Here is an 18,733-nt window from a genome sequence, read left to right as displayed (position 1 = left end):
CATCCTTAAGTCATAGACCCAGAAGTGACTCAAATTTTCTTAGAAGTGAAAAATAGAAAACTTAGATTAGAAACTTGAATAAATGAAGCATAATACATCCTGGTTGAATAATACACAATAATTAAAAGGTTATGACTTGTACTTGGGTTGTAGTCATGGTTAGAGTTAAGTTGTCAGTTTTAAGTATTGTGTTTGTGTTATGAGTTGTGAGTTGGGTCTTGAGTTGAAAGTTGTTGTCATGAGTCGTCCTTGTCAGTGAGTCGTGTGTTGTCATGAGTCTGAGTTGTGTCGTCGTCATGTGTTGTCGTATGAGTCTGAGTCGGGAGTCGTCATTGGGAGTAATGGTCGTGAGTGGTCGTCATGAGTTATAAGTCATAATTAAACATTAGCAATTACTAATGTAACAAAAGAAAATGCATAATGTACAATAACACAAGTAAAACAAACTGAATTTCATTAATCACATAGGAGATTTTTACAAGTCCGAAAGGAAATACATCATTGAAAGCATAAAAGGAAAATCCTAGCACTATCTATCTAGGTGATTGAATCCGGTGATCTGTTTGGTCCCTCCTAGATCTGAACTCCTTCTCCAATCGTGCAAATCTCTCTACCAAGGTATACATATAGGACTATATCCTCTCCTGTCGAACTTTTATCCTCTTAAATGTGGAAGAAATCGATGACTGATGAGAACCCAATAGATGTCTCTTGTTGAGGGAGAGTGAATGAGACTGCCCAAAGAAGACTAGTGTACGACTTAATGCATATCTACCATAGAGACTTCATGATAAAGTTAAGAGCATCACATCAAATTCATTCATTAATCATATTATTATCATCAATTATATTATCACTATTAATCTTATACATGTAACTTGGGAATTTGTGAATATATGCTTGTTGAGTTGACCTCACTGAGTTCTCTTAAACTCATTCATTTTATCTATATATTCTTTTAGATTATACTACAAGTTATGAGGACTCCATTCAAATGGAGGATCCATTGCCAACAAACTATTATAAAGGAGCAACTAAAGAGGAGGTTGATTTGCATGGAACTTCATGCCCGTGTCAAGACTGCTCCTATGGAGCTGGATTCCGGTAGGGAGTTAGCAATGCTCTAGGATTCAATAGTGTCTTGTATGACACTATTTTACATTTATATCCTCATATCTTTCGAGAGGGGAGTGGGCAACTTCTACCAAGATACTTAGATTATTTATGCTGCAAACTATTCTTTCCTTCAAACTCTGATATTCTTTTTGATCAACATTAGTTAACATTTAACTTTAGCTAATATATGATTGTAACCTATTGATAATTCAAATTTATAAGTTTAGTATTTGAACTTGAATTATTCTTGTCCTTAATTATGCTATGTCATATGTTTGAATGGATTTGTCACTAAACCTTGGTTCTGTAGTGTATCACCCCCATGGGTATTCGGGTATGATCGAATCCGGGTGGGTGGGGTGTGATAGTAAACCTCCCAAGATAAATACATATTCTGCGACTGACATTCTTTTGTCAATATCACCTACACTACTTGAGTGAGCATAACCTCTTAATCTATCACCATTCCTTACAAATTCCAAACAAACACTAAAAGATCCCCTTTAGAAACCTAAATATCCATTCCATTGCCCTCAATGAGTTTTACTTGGACATGATAAATAACTACTCACTACACTAACTATTTGTAAAATATCAAGTTGAGCACACACTATAACACACATAATGCAACCAATTGCACTAGAGTATGGGACACATGATTTGTAATTCACTTCTTTATCTGCTTGAGGTGATAAAGCAAAAGTCTAAAGTGAGATGCAACTGAAGTGCTAACAAGTTTTGCAACTTTCATCACAAGATGCTCCAATACCTTCTCTATGTATTTCAGTTGAGATAGCTATAGCTTCCTTGCTTTCCAAACCCTCTTGATTATTGTGCCAAGAAATTTTCTTGTTGCCCCCAAGTTTTTCATCTCAAATTCTGTAATAATCTCATATCTCTAGCAAAAATCGATATATCATCAACATATAATATTAAAGATGTGAATGAACTATCAAAGAGACTTCTAAAGTATACACAACAGTCATGTTTGCACCTATTGTATCCCAAAGTAGTCGCAACAAAATCAAACCTCTTATACCACTACCTAGGACATTGCTTCAAACCATAGAGAGACTTGTTAAACAATAAAATGTGGTCCTCGATTACTTCTATAACAAAACCTTCAGGTTGATGCATGTAAATTTGTTATTCTAGTTCACTATGCAAGAAGGTAGTTTTCACTTCAAGTTGCTTTAACGCCAAATTATGCTTAACAACTAAAGCAAGCAGAACACGAATGCAACTATGCTTAACAACTGATGAAAATGCAATAATGCATCATTAATGTCAAGACCATGTACCTTACTATAGCCTTTTGCAACCAACAGTGCCTTGTATCTAGCATCTCCATCGCCTGTGGTTGATTCTTTCTTCTTGTGGACCCACTTATAGTCAACATTTTCCTTCCCTTTAGGTGGCTTGACAAGCTCCAATGTTTGATTTTTATAAGTGACTTAATCTCCTCATTCATAGCCAACAACCACTTTGAAGAATAAGTTAAAGAAATAGCTTTTGAAAATGTTAAGGCTCATTATTTTCAATTGTATCCAAGGTACAAAAAGTCAGTGATACATTGCCAAAACTAGGCGATATATTGCCATGTTGATAGTACCCAACACAAAAACAAACGACAATATGAGACTTACCCAAAATCGGTGATAGATCTCCAAAATATCATGATATATCATAGAAAAATTGATATATCGCCAATAACTTCAAATATCGTGAAAATTATGAAAATATCAAATGTTTAAAAGTCCAAATTTGATGAATTGCTTCTCTTGGGTGGTTAGCAAGAGAAATATCACAATGGAGGGGGGAGACACTTTCATAGGGATGAATCGTTGGGAATCTCAAGATTCGGTGGTTTGGATCTTCAGATTGTTGGATCATCGAAGTGAAGAAAAAATAAATAAACAGAAAAGATTAAACCGTTTTGGATTTTGTAGAATTGCAAACTATTAATTTATGTTAAAGTTTAGGTTTGCAAAATTGTTGGGAATCTCTCACATTTTGTGTCTCTTGTCGTTGTCCGTCTTCTCTCTCTCTCTCTCGCTCTTTTTGCTTCTCAAACTCACACTATCACACCTACAAAAGCCAGCAGACCCCATTTAGATGTCAGCAAAATGTCGTCAACATTTTGCGGTTTCGATGGTTTCACTAGCCACCAACACCCCATATGTCGGCGACATTTTAGACCCTAATTGTATTTGCAACGAACAATGCATAACCAACAATTTTAGTATGCCCATATTTTTGTGGTTGTCAAATGTTCCTCCTTGACCTATTTATATCAATTATGTACTCTACTTATTTTTTCCTTGTATCACCTTCTTCTTCAGTAAGTGAAAGTGATTGGACTGAAGTTGTAACAACCCCCGTTTTTCTAACCCGAATCCATATTGTAGGTTCGAGAACCCGAAGGTCTAGTAGGATTAATTTTGTGGAGTGTCCAGATAGAAGTCCATGATCCATATCCAAAACCCATGGATCTGGATTCTCTTGTTGAAGAATCTACCTTACTGGGAAGTTGGATCTCTGGTAGAAGGCAAGTGGTGTTTGGAGATGTCCGGAATGAAGATAAGCCCTCCCCCACGTGTTGTTTAGGGCTAGGTTGTGTTTGGGTTTCAACCCCCTGAGCAAAGCACCCTTGTATAGCAATATACTTGGGGGTAGTTGCTAGTGGCGGTTGATTAAACCAAGCGACCGCCTTAAGTGACCGCCCGGTTCTGCTTGCGGGAAAATGTCCTATTTTGCCCCGTATTCGTTATAAATAGCATCCCTCGCCCTATTAACGCATTATTATGTTCAGAATTGCTATTTTGGGCGATTAGGTGGCAGTGGAAACATGTTGGAAGGTGGGCGAAGTGCTGTTAATGGTATGAAACCTTTTCTCTTCTATTCTTGGTGATTCTAGTTAAGGTAATGAATCTCCATCTGCGATTCTCTTCTTTTTAACCTCTAATTGATATGAACCCATCCCCATTTTGTTAGTGGTTACCCAATTGATTAGTTGTATCTCCCTTTTCAATGTTTTTGATGAGATCTTGTCCAGGAACGAATCCCTGCATTTGTTAATGGATGGATCTAATCAAGGGGAATGATTTGGGTAATAAATATTTGTTAATTTTAGGGTTTCTTGTTACCCCTTTGTTTTAGACCTATTAAGATTGAATTCAGACTAAGATCATCCCAAAACGGATTGAAATCGGATGATCAAAAGTCTAATTTTATGAGTTGGAAACTGTCTAAAACAGGGGCGGTCACTTGTGGAGGTCGGTTAACCTAAGTGACCGGCACAAGCAACCGGCTGGTTCCAATTGACTGTGTATGTTTGATTTTTGATTTGTTTTGACTCTTGACTCTTATACATTCTTGTAACCCTATGCCTAGGTGTTCTCTATTTCAAATAAAAGTCTTATAATAGTTTATAGATTACAAGTTAGAGGACTTTTACTAAATTACAGTAAGGATATGCATTCTTATTTATATGCAATTACATATACATGATGATTCAGCTGTTCTATTTACTATTCTTTGATCATATAACTTGCTGTAATTGTATAAAGCATGTGAATCTTATTGTATACTTGTTGTTAGTGGTGTTCTTTGATGTACTTTATCTTTTATGATATTGCACAACTGTTCATGGTATGATAAAGAGTGATGTATTGTAGTTGTGATGGAAGGGGTATTCCATTGGGATATCTTGGCTAGAGATTTCAGAGGGCTGTGGTATGAGACACATGCTTACTGATGCCTCTAGCACTATCATGATTACTGGATGATATACCTAGGAGAGTCTAGAATTGCATGGCTAGGTACCCCACATGCTATTACCCTTTTGGCAGGGGAATTGAAGCCGGGTGACCCGTGACAATGGTGACGTGACTCTATTTCATCCTACAGTGGTAACCAGTCCCGTGCGGAGACTTAGTGGTCCACTATTGGTCATGCAATGGTAGGGTTGCATATGTTAGGGTTGGGCTCATGCACGTCCAAGGAGCGGACCGGGTGTCGTGAGGAGTCATGAGAGCATCCGCCCCAATAATATGTGGATGACCATAGGGTTAAGGAGTGGAGTCCAATAGTGGTAGCCAGTCCGTAAGGGTTCTCACTCCTAGGTTGCGAAGGATACTGAACCGAGTTGGTTGGTGCCATAGGGGAAGTATTTGGACTTCATATAGTATGTTACCTTTATGACTTGCATTGGATTAGAAACCCCGACATGCGCCAGTACTCATTGCCAATGGTCGTGGTGAGAGAGTGTTGACTTAATCCCCAGTCATGGTTTGAGAGCCAGGTGTGGACTTACCCCTTTGCCTAGGATCCCTACAGAGGTAACCAGTCATTCCTGGATCAGAGTGACTAGACCTACCCAGAGGAGGGCTGGTGTATATCTTAAAGCATGTCAGTTGTTAGAGACTTGCATAGTTAGATCTTAGTAGCATTCATATTTCTACATATCATCCATATCATTTCATGTATGCATTCGTGGATTGTATTGACATATATATGAGAATTGTCTGTTCCATACTGAGTTCATCAGAACTCATTCATTTCGTTGTATATATTATATGAGTTTGTACAGATGGTGGCACAACGTCGGAAGTTGAAGATGATTTGTATGAAAGAGCCTTCTCGTATGAAGCTGATGTGGCACAGATAGTGGTACATGAACTTGTAGAGCATGAAGCCTCCTGAAGATGCTTGGTGTGCGCTTATAGCAACCATTGATGGCTGACAGAGGCAGATTGCCAGGATTTTGATGATCATATGGAGAAAGATTAGAGGACCCCCTTTACTTGCTAATTTAGAAAACCAGTTTTTGGATTTAGAAAAGAAACTAAAAAGAAATTTATTTAGTTTATTCTTTTTGCTTCCACTGAACTTGATATTACGTTTGATTCTTGATTCTTTCCTTTGATTCTTTCTTGGATATTTATTGGAGTATTTGGACTCCTGTAACCTTTTTATTAATTATTGCACTTATTTTTGCTATTGATTGTCTATACTTGTGTTTATTATTATTGATGGGTAAGACTATGGATCCTGTGACGGTTCACTCCCACGGATTGTTGGGTGGATAACCGAGACCGGCGGGTGGGGTGTGACAGAAGTTGATTTTGCTTTTTTGAAGATGGATCATCCACTTCAAACTTCACTTTCTTCCTCTTTTTTTTTTTTTTTACTTTCGTCACCTTGAACATGAGTTTCATTCATAGGTTTAACACAACAAACTCATCAAAAGTTATATCTTTGCTAATAATAAACTTAGAATTATTGAGATTAGTAGTACACTACAACCTAAATCCCTTGGTTCCAAATCCCCAAACCAAGAATAATACACTTCTTAGCTGTAGGTTCCAACTTCCCATCATTCATTTTTGCATATGCTGGACATCCAAAAGTTTGTAAATTACTATAATTGTCAGGTTTACTTGACGAAACCTCCTCTTGAGTTTTGCACTCAATAGTTGCATAGGGAGACCTACTCACCAACCATGCAACTATATTTATTGATTCCACCTAAAACTCTTTCTCAATCCTGCATTTGTTAACATGCACATTGCCTTCTCTAACAAGGTTCCATTCATATGTTATGCAACTTCATTATGCTAAGGTATTTTCACAACTGTATGGTGTCTTGTAATTCTCTCCTTCATGCAAAACTCATTGAAGTCTTCTTCACAAAATTCTAGACCGTTGCATGAAAGTTACAAATACTTAGTCTACTTGTCAATCAAAATCTCCTATTGCTTGAAGGTACAAATACTTTGTTTTTGTGCTTCAAGAAGTAGCCCCAAATCTTTATAGAGTAGTTTTCAATAAAGGCAAGTAAATACTTGACAAAGGTTCCCTTTTAAGGAACCTTGGATAACCCCCACCTATTTGAATGGATGCTATCCAAAGTTCCTCTAGTCTTGTGAATAGTAATATTGAAGCTGTCTCTTTTCTGCTTGCTAAATACACAATGTTCAAAGAACCTCCATATTTCCTAAACTCTAACTACATAATAGACCCCTTTTTGTTCAATGCAACCATCCCTCTTTCACATATATGGACTAGCCTCATGTGCAATAATTTTGTAACATCTGAATTAGAAACTAATGGAGCTACTATAACAGATTGAGTGACTGTAGTATATGCACCCATTTATATTGAAAGTGCCTAATTGACGAGATTTCTTTTCAACTCAGTAACATGCCCGACATTAGATAGAGTTCTAATGAATGCCATGATGTATCCTTATTCTGATATTTCCCTTCTTTATTATAGTTGTAAAATCCCCTAGGATCCTAACCCAAAACTCGTCTTGTAGGTCTGAGAATCTAGAATGCCAGTAGAAGATAGTTTGGGCCATCCAAGTAGAGACCATTGGATCAGACCATAACCAATGGATGTGGATGGTGATGATGAAGAATCTGGTGCTTTGTTGAGTTTTGGAAAGACATTTGATACAAGCATGGATGCACTAACAGGATGGATTAAGAGCTCACGGATATTGCATTTGGAAGGTCCTCAAGTTGATGTAAGACCATTCGGTAAGGTGGGCAAAGTGGTGTGAAGGTGCCAAGGAGGAACCACCTTGATAGATCCCTCCCTACGAAATTTTGGGGGTAGGATCGATTGGGTGGGGTTGCCCCAGGCAACCACTTCTAGTGTGTAAGAGTGGATAAGGGCAAAATCAGGTTTATAGGTTTGTGACTTCTATTTAATGTTGTTTTTTCCCTAAAATATATTACGTTATTGTCCAGTCATCAGAGAACTCCAGTACGAGTCAAAGAAGTCATTCCAGAGAAGAAAGAAGTTGCATATCCGATCCGAAAAATGATTCGTGATCTATTTTGCAAAATTGAAGGTAGGATACTCTCCCAACTTCTTGATTCTTCTCTTTTGATATTTTTGATGAAAGAGATCAATGAAGGAAGATCTATTCGATAAACCTTGATTGGATCTAGTGATAGGAGTGATTCTCCAGCCACTCTATGTTGTTGAATTTTCCTTCATGGGAAGATCTTTGAGAATATCTAAATTATGATATATTTAATTTGTCGTTAGATTTGAGATCTAGGGTTGTTTCTAGTGTCAAACCATGTATGGGGAAGGTTTCGAGAACCCTTGTGTGATCTAGAATTCGTCGAAAATGTGAAAACAAAGCTGATGAAGACCTCTCTAGGTTGTCTGTCCGCGCCCCCGATGGGGGTCGCTCAAGCGCCCCCCTTTAGGTTGGTCATTGTTATGACTCTTCACAATAAGGGGGTTGATTTGTAGGGTCTCCTTGGGCAACCACCCCAAGCTACCCCTTGCTATATAGCTTTTGAACTTAGGCTTTGATTGATGATTTTCTGATGTAATTCTAACTTAAACCATGAATTGTTTAGGGTATTTTGAGATATGTTATTCCATCTTTGGGTATTATTTGGAAATGTTATACTCTATTTATCTCATGAGGGAATTCAACGATACATGCATATGTTTAATGTATGATTTATTACTAAATATCCATGATGTACAATATACTGTTTCAACATGTTTTTTTTTACACTTAAATATATTTGAAATTTATCAAGAATTATGTTTTATCTTTAATTTGCTAAATCATGATGTGCTATAGATTGAGTTGAGTTAACTAAATGTTGCATGGATTTGATTAGTGGCTTTGGCTTGACCATTGCCCTCGGAACATTAGAATGACTATATAGTTTATAATGCATATCTAGGGAGTCTACTTGCATTTGGTTTAGGTAACCCCATTATGTCGTTACCCTGTTGGTGTGGGTATTGAGGCTGAGTGACCCATGATAGCGGTATGGGTTGGTGGGCACCCAAGATCGGTAACCAACTCGTGAGGGGATACAATCATAGTATTGGGCCATTCATTGGTAGGGTTTCATATGTTGCAGAGTTCTCTTTATTTTGTTGGTTGGTACCATTGCTTGTTTTCTACTTTGTTTTGAAGCTTGTAGCACTCTAACTTGATATGCCCATTTTTTATTGCAATAAATCCAATAATTAGATGTCAAGATTTTTTTTTTGTTTTATTTCAACCTATACTTTTTCTTGTCACTGTTCAAATTCCTCACTGTAGTTCTTCCCATATACTGTCAACCCAATACCCACAAATTTAATTGTCATCAAATCATCATCAATTTTTTACTTACTAAAAATATTTGTTTTGACATTCCAACTAAGATGGTTTCTCTGCCATAGATCATGGTGTCCTTAAAGTGCTTGTATGATAGAGACAATAAACATAATAACAATAGCGCTAATTCTTTGCCATCAATTTTGACATCTACCCTTTGCATATCAGTAACCAAGGAGCTAAAATTAGCAATATATGATTTAAGAGAAGTATCTCCACTCATATGTAAAGTATATAATTACTGCTTTAAGTCTTTGACTTCAACTTGTTAGTGAGGTACAAACTTTCCAAGGTTGACCAAAGTCTGTGGTTGTCTTCTTGAGATACTTTATTGCAAAACACCATTTGATAGGAACAACTAAATCGTGGTAAGGGCTCTATCATCCATATTGTTTCAATCGTTTTTAGACATTGCTATAAGTTTATTTGTAATCCCAAATATGACTTTCTTTACTCTTTGTTAATTAAGACCACCATCATTCGAATTTGCCATAAATTGAAATTAATATTCTCATCGAATTTTTTAATATTGCATTTCATTGATGTATAAACCATGGATGTGTCGATTGAAAATAACTAAGTGCAAAAACACTAACATAATGCGAACAAAATAAAAAACATAAGGAAGAAAACACAAAAATTTAACATTGTTAATGCAGGGTGATGCGTCATCGGGCAAAGAGTAAGAACTTTCAACTATGTAGGAGAAAAAAGAATGGAAATCTTTCAATTAATCGTCAAAATTGCATTACAATAACTCCCAAAACCCTAAGGTGAAAATCTCAAATCTCACAATGATCGTATAGAAGAATGTAAGGTACGTATTTATAGATTTTAATTAGGCAAATGGGGTCGAATCTTATCATACGGCCTAAGCCTTTTGCTTCCATCACATATCTCCCAAAGCGAGTCATTCAGATCCCCCAATATATGTCGGTGTAACTCTATCTTCATAGCAAGGTAAATTACATATAAATCCCCTAAATTTGCAATCAATTACATCTACTACCTCTAAAAATAAATCAATTACAAATGCCTCATTATTTTTAATATAATCATTTAGCTTTGCTATTCAACAGTAAAGGGGCATTTGTAATTGATTTGTTTTCAGGGGCAATAAATATAATTCATATAGATCCATAGGGTCTATATGTAATTTGCCCTTTCAAGATTTCATATTTGAGTCACTGTTGGAGATCTTGAATAGGAATCGATAATGAAATGATTGGATAAGTAGTATTCATGGGAAAAGAATACAAATATTTAATATGGTTCATATATCAATATGTACTATAATGCAAGGTTTAAAGTATCGTATCAATTAAGTGATTTTAAGAGATGTTTAATGCAGTTTAATAGAGAGACATATCGATGTGTTATCATTCGACCATATCAAATATAGATACGTGTTGGCAAGTTTTGCATGTATCGTGGATTCATGGGACACTTATATTCTTGCTTTAGCGGTAAAAAGTACGAAATTACTTTGCGAAGAAGCTGGAACAGAACATTAGTCGAAGCATTTGGTTGAGTAAGGTCCTAATGGGTTTTAAGCAACCAGAACCGGCTAAGGTCGGTTCACTTAAACTAGCCGAAGCATTTTAGTTGCTTGCTCATGCAGTTTTGAGCGTTGGATGTTAAATGGAGGACGTGGCGCAATCTCCTTAATCGGCAGTAAACCTCGAGTAAACCACGGCAGACGAGGCAAATTCCAATCACGGTGGGTGAAGGGAAACTTGTCACAGAAATGACTGAGGTTTGTGATGGCCGTGTAATAAGACCGCGATGCAAAATCAATTTTCAGAGCGGGACTTTTAACGCTTTACGACATTTGAGGTAGATTATGGAATCCCCTTCAACGATTCCTACTGTATTAGTTCGGAACTTGAAAGAAAGAAATTAAAATCTGAGACTCAATCAAAGTCCGTGATAGCGTAGTTGCTCAGCATTTACTGCGGAAAGCTTGAATAGATTTCTTCAGAACAGGTTGGTTTTCTTCATCTTCGCCTGCTGCTAATCATAAACTGCTTGATCTGAGTGTAATTATTAAATTTTTGCAAAACTTGTTACTATTGTTTAGGTTGAATTTTGGAGAGTAGTATTGATCTGGATTCAGACGATCTTCTCGTAGTCTTACCTTTTGTCTCAAAAATTAAGTCGTCGACACAGAAAGTGGATGCTATTTTGTTCACATATACTTATTAAGATTAAGATATCAATAATAATTTTAGACTTCAAGCGCAGCATTGAGCAATCGGAAATCAGGGCAAGCTGATGAGGGAATTTTCTGTGGTGTAAATGTCTCTGAGTAGCTGTATAACGTTTTTGTTTGTATATGGAGAAAAAAGGACTTTTACGTTGTTCTAGTGAAATTATAAGTTTGGATTCTAATACTGACGTCATTGAAGAAGCACATTTAGTTTTCCTGTCATTGTTATTATTTTGCTGCATCGCCTTATATTTGAAGCACTAATCATTATGCAAAAAAGTGAATATTAGATTGAGAAGTATAACTCTGATAAATTTTAAGTGGAGTTAGAAATGAAAAGCATAGTAGAGAAGGAAAGGAAATGGAAATTTGTTAAGAGCTGAATACTTACTTGATGATACAAGTGCTACTGTGCTAGGACATCAGGTATTGGCTTTTATGTTTTGTTCTGAAGGCTGGAATCTATACAGTCCATGCGGTGAAAATTTGAGAAAGCAAAGTCATTGAAATTCTTTTTACATCCATTGTTAACGGTAGAATGCATGCCAATTCTACGAATTATTGTTCCTTTATATTTCCCCTGCATTTTCGACATATTAGATTATTTGCGAACATTTTGTTGTTCTCCAGAGGTGCAGGCCATAATATAGTTATTGGACATTGGTAGGTAATAATATAGAATGCACATGAAATATTCGGATTTCTCTTGGACTTTCTCCTAGATGAGCTATGTGTATCCTCAGATGTCTATTCTTTTTGACAGGAGCTCTACCTATTGATGATTGCTTTATGAAACTCACAAAGGACATTTTTGACTTGTTCATTTGCCTCTAGATAAACAATGAAGCGCTATGTTTACATCAACGATAATGATTTGTCACAAGATGTTTACTGTGACAACCGTGTATCAAATAGAAAATATACTGTGCTGAATTTTCTTCCCAAAAATCTATGGGAACAGTTCAGGTAATATTCAATGGCTTTGATTTTATTTCCTTTATTGTGTGGAATTTCTATTTTTTAAATGATTGAATTGATATGCACATTTATTCCTTAATGAACAATGATGGCTTGTTTAATTCACATAGTTGTCATGCCTAACCCATAATATGATGTTCAGCTGCTTATAAACACCTATTTTAAACTAACTTCTAAGATACACCACTTGATGAAAACTAGAATTTTCCTACCGCCTGTTGAATTGTCACAACTTTCATGACATCAAAGTTCCGGACTGTTTGGCATTAGGATGCCTCCAACTTATCCATAGTTATCACACATTCACTCCCCATGCTTATCCATCTCCAACATCATTTTCTACCTTCGGTTTTATCATTTCAGTCACCACCATTTATTCAATGATGGCCTTCAGAATTGAGACTGAGCTAGGGTTGAGAAATTCGAGGTCCTTTACTTCTGAGCCAGGAGAGTTGAAACTGAATCGTATCCTTCTGTACTGATTGTGCATTAATTCATTGCTTTCTGATTTTTAGCTCATCATTATAGGGTAACACCCCCCCTAGTGACCTTTCTCCATCAAGAGAAAATTCCTGCTCTGAAATTCATCCAAAACCACATTCCTTACAGATTAATCGAATAGAAGTAGCACTAATCTAAAGAAGCCTCATGATGTAGCCCTGACATAGTGTGAGCTCATCATTTTGGATCTCCATCTGGCTCTTTATAAAATATTCAATGGTGTATTCAAGGTACTCCCCCCCCCCCCCCCCCCCCCCAAAGGAAACAATAGAGTCTTCTCCTGTCAATGAATTAAATGAGCCCACCTGATGTAGTTCTATATTGGAAGGCATTCAACTAGGAGCCAGTAACTATGGTAAGTTCGGTTTGGTCAAAATAGTGTGAAACTATATGACCTCCTGCTGTCCATGAATTAAACGAGCACATTTGATGTAGTACTAGATTGAAAGGATCCAACTAGAAGCCGTAACTTGGGTCTGCTATGAATTGGTTAGTTGGGTTAGTTAGGATTTTATGGATGGGGCTAAGTTATATAGATGTAGAGGGGTCTATTAGTGGGGGTTTGGTGTTTCTTTGATGGTGCAATATTTCTGAATTTGGAATATCAGCAAGTTAAGGTTTCTGGGTTTCAGGAAAGAAGTTGAAGGAATCTAGGGTTTCTAACAGTTGAATTGGCTGCAACGTAGGTCGGGTTCTCCTAGGGATGTTAGGGTGATTCTGTCCAAATTTGGTAGTATTCTGGTAGTTGAATTAGTCTATGGAGATTTTAAAGAATTGTGGAAGACCTCTAGAGATGAAGGAAAAACTAGGGCTTATGGTTCAGAGGATAGAAGAAGAGAATTGGAAAATTCAGTTAATTGTTGTTCACGATCTTCTTGAACGGCAGCTTGAATGGTTGAAGATGTTCTTGGGAGGAAGGAAAGAGAAGAAGAGAATGTAATAAATCAGGTTTTGGATATCAATCCCATACCCCTTGCTCAACAGTGTCAAAACTCATAGAAAAAGGTCATGTTGTTCATTCAAATCACCTCTAGTTAATGGGGGTTACACATTTAGGGACCTGAAAATTCCTGATTTGAGTCATAAAAAGGACTCCTAAACACCTTGAAGACTTAAAATAGAATGAGAACTCAAACCATAGATTTCCTAACTATGAATCTTGTGTACTAACATTACCCTACTTTATGAGCTTATAAATTAGGCCCATTAGTAGACCCCAAAATAAGAAGCCTAAGGTCTTAAATGCATCAACTCTCCTATTGTTATTCGCTAAAAAAAGAAAAAGAAAATAAAGGACACCTCTCATAGTGTTGAGAGAAACTCATTTCTTGCCCATGAGTTTCTAAAATGAGAGGATTTAGCATCACTAGATAGGCATCCTTGAACACTGATTTTAGTGGGGGCGATGGTCCACCATGTATCACTTAGCCATCACAAACTCCTAATAGTTGACAACATGACATATCTTTGATAAAAAATTTGATTGTAGGGTTTCACTTTCACAACTGGGTGTCATTCAAGTCTTCAACTACATTTGATTAAATTGTGCACCTCCACTTGATTGCCATTCTCATTTTCCACCTTCTTCATCACCATTGGTTTGTTTTCGTAGGCATCTAGCATGTTGCACACTTATTCACAAATGTGCTTTGTACTATTTGCATGCCCTCAGAAATCTGACCCAAGTTCTCGGGATTCTGATTTGGAGATTTAACTAACCATCATCAAATTTCTTCTTAAGTGTCTTCACAAGAGCATTAAGTTCAGAGTTGAACATCATTCAGATATAAGGACTTGAGCTTTGGTACCACTTGATGTAGTTCTAGATTGAAGAGGATCCAACTAGAAGTCGATAAAAAGGATCTGCTATTAATCAATAGGAAAGTTTGTCAATAGGAAAGTTTGGGTTAGGTCAAAATAGGGTTTAGGATTTGGTAGAACCTAGGCTTGATGGTAAGATTTAGTCATATTGATGTAGTGGAGTCGAGGATTGATTTTTGCTTTTGAGTTAACTAGTAAAAGTGCCACGTGGAAATGCACGAGGTATTTATCAGTCACCATGTATTGGCCATGGAAGTTGAATGGCCTATGCATAAGTGAACCTGTTAACAACAACTAAGGTTGGAATTTGGAATTAGTTTATCTTTTAGATGTGTGATTTTGATTAAACGTTTTTAATGCAGTTTCTTCTTTTTCAATTAGCATTTCTTGGTTTTTGGGAGAAACTTTCATATTTCTTTGGCTGTTAATGGTTTCTTTGAAAAATGAGAAGGGGAGGATTGAAATTTTAATTGATTCAAATAATTTCAAGAATTTTAATTGACCTTTATAGACATTATTTATTACTAATCCACAGGTCTAATTGATTGAATACAGAGGGGTATTGGAGGGAAATGAAATGTAGCCGTGTCCCTTGAGTTCATACTTTTATAACAGTAGTATGATAGTATGATTTTTGTAATGGTGGAATGTTGTTTAAATTGGAATATCAGCAAGCTAGTGTTTGGTTTCTGGGTTTCAGGAAAGAAGAAAGAATATAGGGTTTCTATTGGTTGGAATTGGCTACAAATTAGATCGAGTTCTCCTAGGGTTATGAGGGTGATCCAATCCAATTTTGGTGGTTTCCTAATTGTTGAATTCATCTTTGGAAATTTTAGGGTGTCTTGCAGACACAAATATGCTGGAATAGCTAGGGTTTATGGTTTAGAGGACTAGAAGAAGAATTGGAGTTGGGGATGATTCAATTTGCTGATGCTGTAGATCTTCTTGAACAGCAGCCTGAATGATGAAGATGTCCTTGGAAGGAAGGAAAGAGACGAAGAGAAAAGAAGTCAACTTTGGATATCAATTCTACTTGCATTGCTCAACGGCACCATAACTCATACAAAGAAGTCATTCTTTAACAGGTCATTTCTAATTGATAGGGGGTTGTGGATGTAAGCACAAACCCTCGCCCTGGCGGAAACCCCAATTTGGGCCCCAAGGCCCAACCAAGATGCTGCAACTAGGGCTGGCTGAACCCCTGTAGGGGCATTTTGGTCATTTTCCCATCTCAATTAGTTGATTATTTTAATTTCAGAAATTTTATTTTAATTTTTGGAGTCCAAATCTAATTTTATTTCCTTGTTCGAGTTAGTTGAGTTCTAGTAGCATTGGGAATATGTTTTAAATAAGGATTCCTTGTGGATAATTAGGTCTTTTAGTATGAGTTAAATTTCTTAAATTCTGTGGTTGTTTTTAAGTGTAAGTGGGATCGTAGTCTATAAAGGAAACCCTTGTTGAGTCTATTTCTAGTTCCTAGTTAGAGTCAAATTCTCTCTTTCTTTATGTAGGCTATAAATAAGCCATTCCTCTCATTGTAAACTTAGACTGAATTGAATAAAGAATTAAGACCCTTGTGGGAAAACAAGTTGTGGCTTTCTTGGGAGGGCCATGGCAGAATTCAAGGTTTCTTTCTTCAAATTCAGCATCCATCTTCTAGTTCCAACAGCAGCTTCCTCAAGTAAGTCCAGCACCCCATCCCCCTTGCCCTTCCCCTTCCCTCCATTGCAGCCTTCCCCTTCCCCTTCTCTTTCTTGCGCAGACCCTAGGAGCCCCTCCCTTCCCTTTGCAGCCCCCTAAAACCACTCACCCATCCATCGCAGCCCCTTAGGAACCCTCGACCATGGTTATCAAAGTGTCCGCCTTGGCGGCAAAGCGGTTTTGGAACCACTTAAATTGTGACCACTTAACTAACGGACTGATTTCTTGCCGCTTTTTTGCTTGGGCACTACCGGTTTGCCGCCTTTTGCGCTATATTGCCGCCTAGATGCTAAAGCAGCCGCTTTTTTTACATTTTGTAATTTGTGCATATTATTATTATTATTATTTATTTTAATCATAATTTATTCTACAATGCCGTATATAAATTTAAATATGTGAGCCATTTCGGAATCGAGGCCCAAAGTGCCTGTCGGCAACAGAATATGAAGCTTGAGCCATATTCAATGATTACTGACATAGTACATACTGCTTTTGTTTCATTTTCATTTTTCACATTGATTACTGATATAGTACATACTACATAATTATTGTTATGAATCTTATGATGCTTGATGAGATGAAGTTATGTTTTTATTCTTTTTTTTGGATAATTTTTCATAATTGTGATTTTTGAATGTTTTTTTATTTTTATTTTTATGAATGTGATTGTTGAATGTTTGTTTAGTACTTTAGTTTATTATAAAAAGTATTTGAATTAAAAAGTAGTTTAAAAGTTATATTAAAAATATTGACTAAACCGCTTTGGTCGCTTTATTGCCGCCTAAACGCCTCTTAATTGCCTAATCGACAAGACGGAACCCCAATCGCTTTGGTCGCTTTGCCGCTTTAATAACCATGCCCTCGACCCCCTTGCGACACCTCTAATCCCCTCCCCCACCATCCCCAACCCTTGCGGCACCCTGATAAGCCCCTAATAACCCACGTATATCAAAGGAAGAATAAGAGGAGGAGAAGCAGCGGAGGAGCAGAGAGACAGACCTTTCAGCAGGGGACAAGTGTCATGAGGTTATTGGGCAGTATCCATAACCGAAAGCAGAACAGAGGAGCTGCCAGGTGGCACTGAAAGATTGGGGGAAAATGGAAGTTGGTTAGTAGCAGAAGAATTAAGAGGGGGGGGGGGGGGTTTGGAGGAGAAAGGGGGGAGAAGAGGATAGAGCAGCAAGCTCTGCTTGCTAGGAGAGGGGAGTCTCTCGGGCATGGTGGTAAGACTGCAGGGAGTTTGGGATTATGTAATAGGGAGTAAATCCTATAGTTAATCAAATGCTATTTTCATTCCAAGAATTGAATTCCATTTATAGTTATTTGAGTGAGCTATAGATGGATATTTTTAACAGAATTATTGAATGAATAGAGTTTCATCTGTTGCTGACTATATTGGTTCTTTTGAAATGGCTGATATATATCTCTGGTTATCATTGAGCTTTCGGTAGAACAAGGAACTGATAAGAGGGTCTTATCATCGTGGTATCAGAGCTCATCATCCAGGGAATGGTTAGGAGTAGGATGGAGACCATAAAGGTTCTTGAATCGGGATTGAGGGAGTTACAAGACCATCTAACCGAAATCGACTCCAAACTTGATAGGGTTGAACATAGTCATCAAAGCTTTCATGAGTGAGTTGAGGGCATACCTGGCGAATGGAAAGGCTGTGGATGTGGAGTCGGATCTTGTAGAAATCCTAACTGGAAGGAGAGGAGAAAGTGAGCATACCCCTTTCGGCGACCAACATCGAGAGGAGCAGAGAATCCCGACATCATCGAACCGGCGAGACTTTCTTCCCAGGTTTTAATGAACTACCAGTGTTCAAAGGAGAGGACCCAAGTGGGTGGGTGAGTAGGGCTGAGCGGTATTTTTCGATATAGGGCTTGAACGAAGATGAGAAGCTTCAAGCCGCTCTCATCTGTTTTGAAGGACCAGCGCTGGGTTGGGTTCAATTCAGAGAGTTGCAGTGACCATTCCGATCATGGGTGGAATTGAAGGAAGAGCTGCATCGACATTTCGCATCCCCTCAGGCGAAGTCACCACAGGATGCTCTCGTCGATTTACGGCAGGTTTCCTCCGTGGCAACTTACAGAAGTCAATTTGAGTTGTTAGCAGCGGCGGCCGGAGTTCGAGAGGAAGAATGGTTAAAAGCGTTTATGTGTGGGCCTAGGGAGGAGATTAGAGCTAAAATGAGACTGTTTGAACCTAAAACCCTAACCCATTTAATGGACTTGGCCCAGTCCATAGAGGCAAAG

The 18,733-nt window shown here is 37.5% G+C and overlaps 1 protein-coding gene across 5 annotated transcripts in view; it reads left to right on the top strand.

The window, feature by feature from the left end:
• The first annotated feature begins 10,981 nt into the window (after positions 1-10,981).
• The window catches only part of ALA2 (aminophospholipid ATPase 2), a 113,746-nt gene continuing 105,994 nt past the window's right edge, over positions 10,982-18,733 (top strand). For 4 of the 5 annotated variants that reach the window (XM_089167718.1, XM_089167717.1, XM_089167716.1 and 1 more), the window contains exons 1-2: positions 10,982-11,251; positions 12,238-12,440. In XM_089167718.1, the coding sequence (XP_089023844.1) occupies positions 12,316-12,440 (125 nt within the window). In that variant the 5' untranslated portion in view covers positions 10,982-11,251; positions 12,238-12,315. The remainder of the gene's footprint in view (positions 11,252-12,237; positions 12,441-18,733) is intronic. The other variant, XM_089167715.1, reaches the window with a different exon arrangement.

This window comes from Hakea prostrata, chromosome 9, assembly GCF_041222555.1.
Source record: "Hakea prostrata isolate BN-2017 chromosome 9, UWA_Hpros_2, whole genome shotgun sequence".
Taxonomy (NCBI): domain Eukaryota; kingdom Viridiplantae; phylum Streptophyta; class Magnoliopsida; order Proteales; family Proteaceae; genus Hakea; species Hakea prostrata.
Note: the sequence above shows the minus strand (reverse complement) of the source record. Positions and strands in the feature narration are given on the sequence as shown.